At 49.5% G+C, this 5,245-nt stretch overlaps 1 protein-coding gene across 1 annotated transcript in view; it reads left to right on the top strand.

Annotated features, from left to right (window-relative positions):
• LOC104127265 (nuclear receptor coactivator 1) overlaps positions 1 to 5,245 on the top strand; it is a gene marked incomplete at its 3' end in the record, with an annotated part of 123,325 nt that overhangs the window by 68,905 nt on the left and 49,175 nt on the right. Inside the window, exon 2 of the mRNA XM_009639920.2 lies at positions 475 to 581. Within this exon, the coding sequence (XP_009638215.1) occupies positions 496 to 581 (86 nt within the window). The remainder of the gene's footprint in view (positions 1 to 474; positions 582 to 5,245) is intronic.

Genomic DNA, 5,245 nt, shown 5'->3' with positions numbered 1-5,245 from the left:
GCTCTGCCAGCCGTGAGTCAGAGGAACCGGGGGGAGATGGCAGAGGAGCCGAAGATGGGCTGAAGGAGAAGCCTGCAGGAAAAGGAAACCAAACAAAAGCAATCAAGCACACTTCAGCAACGCATTGAAACGGGCTCTGTTTAGATAGTTGTGAAAATGCTGTAAAGCCAAGAAGCTAAAATTCGCAGGGAGACAGGGAAGAGCTCAGGCTGTGATGCAAGGATGGTGGTGAGGGCTTGCTTGGCCAAATGGTGACCAGGGGACACCAAAAGGAGGGTAACATGACCGCCTGTTGTCTTCCCTTTGCACTGTTTCCTTCAAAAACGCGGCATCAATTCAATAAGAAAGACTGGCTTTGGGTTAGTTACCTCTTCGGAGGTCACTTGGTCCATGTTTTCTGGCTCTGCCACGGAGGAACCGCTCCTCCTGCAGCTGCAAAAACCTTGTCCTTACCCTGTCTCTCTTCGGTTCCAGGTGCAAAGTAGGTCAACCAACATGAGTGGCCTTGGGGACAGCTCAACGGACCCTGCCAACCCCGACTCTCGGAAGAGGAAAGGCTCACCCTGCGATACAGCCCAGAGGTACGTGCGCCGCTCCCGATCTGTCCCCTGCTGCGGCTACTTTGTCATTCCCACTGCGTCGCTCCGTCCCGTCTGCTCGAGCAGATGGAGCCGGGTTTCAGCCACTCGGAAACGTTCACACTTCCCACCAGAACTTCGCTTTGCTTTTAGCGGTGGCTGCGGTGGAAGATGGAGCATGATGGAAATGCAGCTCCCCATCTGCTCTGCTTGTTGTTAGGTGGCAAATGATGATTAGAGGCTCGTTATCAAAGTTAATGTATTGATTTTATAAATTGAGAGTGCTCAGAGCATCAGGAAAGCTTTCTTAGGGTAAGTCTGGGGGAAATGCTTCTGCAAGGTCTGCAGATCATCCCAAGCCTTCTGCCTCTTCACGACAGATTCCCAAGAAATCCGTGGGTTTGTAATATTCAGAAACTCCAGTGGAGACCCTCTTGCTCCGTGGTGCCATTACAGAGCAGGAAATATTTCTGCCTGAAATATCTTCGTTTCTGTGTGCTCTTGCAGACTGCTTCAGGGCTCAGCTCACCACAGAAAGGCACCTTTTGCTTGTGACGGAGCCTTCCTGTCCCAGCCACCTTGCCACCTGATTTAAGACTACGAAGTCCTCAATAGAGGCGGTTGTGAGCTCCCCTTCCACAGGCTTTTCCAGGCTCCCTGTAAATCCTGTGCATTTTTTCCCATGGCGATATAGTTTGTTAGTAAGGATGAACGGACGGTGCTGCTGACGCCGTGTCTCCGTTGCCTGGGATGCTGTTTTGTTTGCCGTCGCAGAATATGGATGCACCGAGCAAACCCCAGGTGTATTTTCTGTCACTTAGGGTTCATACGTGATATTCTAGGCAATAAATGCAAAGGCTACGGTGTTCCAGCAGAGAGGCATTAAGACCTTGTCTGAGGATTTCTGTTTATTGCAGGTTTTGGTTGCAACACCCCCGTTCTGTAGAGTTCACACACCTTCCTACTGCGGTTCATGGCTGAGCCGTGCCAGTAAAGGAGTAATAGTTGCAGAACATGTTTCGACAGCGCTTGTAGCTGGCTTATTCCTAACAACTACTCCTGTAATCACGTGAAATATTTCCCCTTTCTGGCTGAGTCCTTCGAGTCAGAGCTCTGCAGCCCTCGCTGCTGTTTCTAGGTTGGTCTCGGAGCCAGTCCTCGCCCCGAAGGTGGGTGTGAGGTGGAGCTGTTGGGTCCTTGTGTCCAAGCAAGGTGGGTTTGGACACCTCATCTTGAAGGAACTGCTCTCCAGATGGGTGAGCACACACCTGGCTTTGCTTCATCTGCTCTGCCTTTGGAAAGCAGATCTCTTGTGGTTTGTTTCTCATCACCATGTACAAATATCTCAAGGGTGGGGGTCACGAGGACGGAGCCAGACTCTTCTCAGTGATGCCCAGCAACAGCACAAGGGGCAATGGGCACAAACTGAAACAGAAGAGGTTTCAGTTGAATAGGAGGAAAAACTTCTTTACTTCGAGGGTGACTGAGCCCTGGCCCAGGCTGCCCAGGGGGCTGTGGAGTCTCCTTCTCTGGAGATATTCAACCCCCGCCTGGATGAAGTCCTGTGTAACATGCTCTAGGAGAACCTGCTTTAGCTGGGGAGTTGGACTAGATGATCTCCCAAGGTCCCTTCCAACCCTTGAGATTTTGTGATTCTGTGTTTTCTAACCCCTAAGCACCTCAAGAAAGCCTTCTGCTACCGATACCAGGGGTCTTTCAAAACACAAGGAACAAACTGATCATAGAGAAGCAGAAACTTCTGGTTGAAGGTTTCTTCCTCCTTGTCCAAGTGCAATGAGTTTTTACATCCACAGAGCACCTACAAGCATTTTTAGAAGGGTTGACTCAAATACTTGTCGTTGGGTTGGCCATCCAACCCCAAACACTGGAGCTGAAGCATTTTACCAAAATACAGAAGAGGAGTCCTCAGGTCCTCACCAGTGCTGTGTCTTCCTTCCTTCAAACCATCTCCCGACTTGCAGCCACAGCAGGGACGGACCTCATCCTCCTCCCTGGGCTGGCCAGGGTCCTTTGGAACGTACTCCAGAGCAAAGTGAACTTCAAAACTCCTTTTTTAAAACCTGGAAGGTTTAACTATTGCTTTTGATGATACTTGGGAGTCATAAAGAACAGCCACTGCCGTAATATTCTCATGATGCTTTTATGTAAGGAAAATTGGCCAATTTTCCCTCCTACAATTTGAAAGTTGCCACAGCAACAGCGACATTAAGGGTTTTCATGAAATGAGCTCACTCACAACAGAGGGATTTTTTTTTTCTCCCCTCTGCTATTGCTTTTTGGTTCACAGGGAGAGCTAGGAATTAATTTGGCCTTAACTAAAACACTCGCCCAGCTCCTTGGAGAAGCATTTGCCTGCCCATTGCCAGGAGCACGCTGGCGCTGGTGTCCCTGATACCTGTGCAAAACCAGGCTGAGGTCCATGGCTGAAGCCAGCACTTCTGCAGCAGGTGGACATCCAACCTACCTCCATGAAGCTCTTTTTGCTGCCTGTGACCCCTTAGCACCCGTTGGCAGCTGCTTGCTGGGGAAACGAGGGCTCTTGCACCCACCCGAGCCCATTGCAGAGGAGTTTCCATGTTGCACTGCGTGTCTCCCATCGAAGGTCTCGCTTGTGGACTTCACAAGACTGGTGGCCCAAGCAGAAACATGGCTTGTGTTCTCCACACCCTCAGCTGGCTTTGTGTTTTCTTTCTCCTTTCTTTTTTTGATTCTGCTGCTCCACAGAGTTAAAGGAGGGCAAGTCATTCCTGTTGCTCCTCTGGGCGGTCACAGCACCGGGAAGGATGTGGGCGGGAGAAGAGAGGTGATGGAGAGTGAACTTGGGAGGCAAGGGGAGGTTCAACGTGGAGGCTTGTCTCCGCTGTTGTTGGGTATTTTCACATGAGAGCAAGTTTAGAATCATAGAATCATAGAATGGTTTGGGTGGGAAGGGACCCCTAGAGGTCACCCAGCCCAACCCCCCTGCAGGAGCAGGGACACCTTGAACCACATCAGGTTGCTCACAGCCCCGGCCAACCTGGCCTGGAATGTTCCCAGGCATGGGGCCTCCACCCCCTCTCTGGGCAACCCCTGCCAGGGTTTCACCCCCCTCACTGGAAAGAATTTCTTCCTTAGATCCAGTCTAAACCTACCCTGCTTTAGTTTAAAGCCATCCCCCCTTGTCCTGTCACAGCTGGCCCTGCTAAAAAGTCCTCCATCTTTCTTATAGGCCCCCTTTAAGTACTGTTTAAGCAGCAGTAAAATGCCTAAGAGACAACACCTACCTGTCAGACCTGGACATTGAGCTAATAAAGTGGCTGGGATTAGGAAAAAATAAGAATCGTCTGTGCAGCCTACCTGAGGAGCTCCTTAGAGGGGAGGGCTGGTGGTGTCTCATCCCCTTTCGGGTAGATGTGGTTTGCAAAGGGTCTCTGCAGAGTTATCAGAGCATATTCATGCTCTGGCTGGCAGATAAAATAAACCAAACCTCTTCTCAAAGCCTTCAGCTGTTAGTGGAGCTTGTTTGGCCACGTAGCACAAGCCAGAGCACGTCTGTGGTGGGACACAAATCTCCTACCAAGCCGGACGTTTGGAATCAGCTTTCGTAACCGGTGTTTTCTCAGCCCGTCTGTGAGCGGTGGGGCCTCTTTGAGGCCAGAAACATCTCACCATGCTCACAGGCATCTCAGCAGCTTCTTGGTGTCCAGGAAATAAGAGGGATTTTCAGGCGATACTTCTTACATGGAGTACTGGGCGTCCTGTGGAGGTTGTAACAAAAAATGAGGTGGCTTATTGAAACCCAAGCTGATCAAAGGCTTCGCAAACGGTGTAGAGCCGCGTTGGACATTTTGAGCCGTCCTCCTTTCATCTCGTGGTTGATGTAGTGGAAGGTATTTAGGGAAAACGTGTCTCTGTGTGTCTGTCCCACATGCACCATTCGTTTTGGTGGCTTTGATGCTTAGAATGTCTTTGCTAAAAGAATATGTTACGGTGTTCCAGGGTGGCTTGGATGATAGCCATGTCGTAGCCCGTAAATAATATATTCTCAATTCCCAGAATTTAGAAATAGTTGATGGGAGAGTGTGAGGCTTTTTGCTGGGAGCTAAAAGAAAAGTGGCTTTCGCTGGGACAAAAAGGTTGACCTCATGAATATTTTTCATCTTCCTCTTGTCACCGTTGATTCAGATTTTCACTTTGGTGAACTCTGGTGGATGTTGTTAACATTTATGTGTGAATTTAGGATTAAACGTGGCGACAGCTGGAATAGTGGCCATGGAGAAATAAGAGGCTGTATACACCTCCTTTTGGTTATTTTTGTTATAACTCATTTATAACGGTTGTTGAGAGGAGGGCAGAGTCCCAACCATTAGCGGTCTGGGTTTGGTGGGGGTGTCTGGTTAGCCCCAGGGATCTCCCTTGGCATTCATTTTAATTATTTTTATATGCATAAAAATACACAAAAGTCTGAACGAACTCCTGAGTATGTTGGAGCTATTTGGATTATAGCACGGTCATGACTCCAGCCAGTAGTTGTAGTTTTGGGTTCTTCTCCATGCCCAGGTGTGTCCAGGCTGAGCAGTAGGAAAACTGAAGCAGGGGAGGTTTAGACTGGATCTAAGGAAGAAATTCTTTTCAGTGAGGGTGGTGAAACCCTGGCAGGGGTTGCC

Source organism: Egretta garzetta, unplaced genomic scaffold, assembly GCF_000687185.1.
Source record: "Egretta garzetta isolate BGI_Z169 unplaced genomic scaffold, ASM68718v1 scaffold325, whole genome shotgun sequence".
NCBI classification, from domain to species: Eukaryota; Metazoa; Chordata; class Aves; order Pelecaniformes; family Ardeidae; genus Egretta; species Egretta garzetta.
This window is presented reverse-complemented; position numbering and strand designations above follow the sequence as displayed.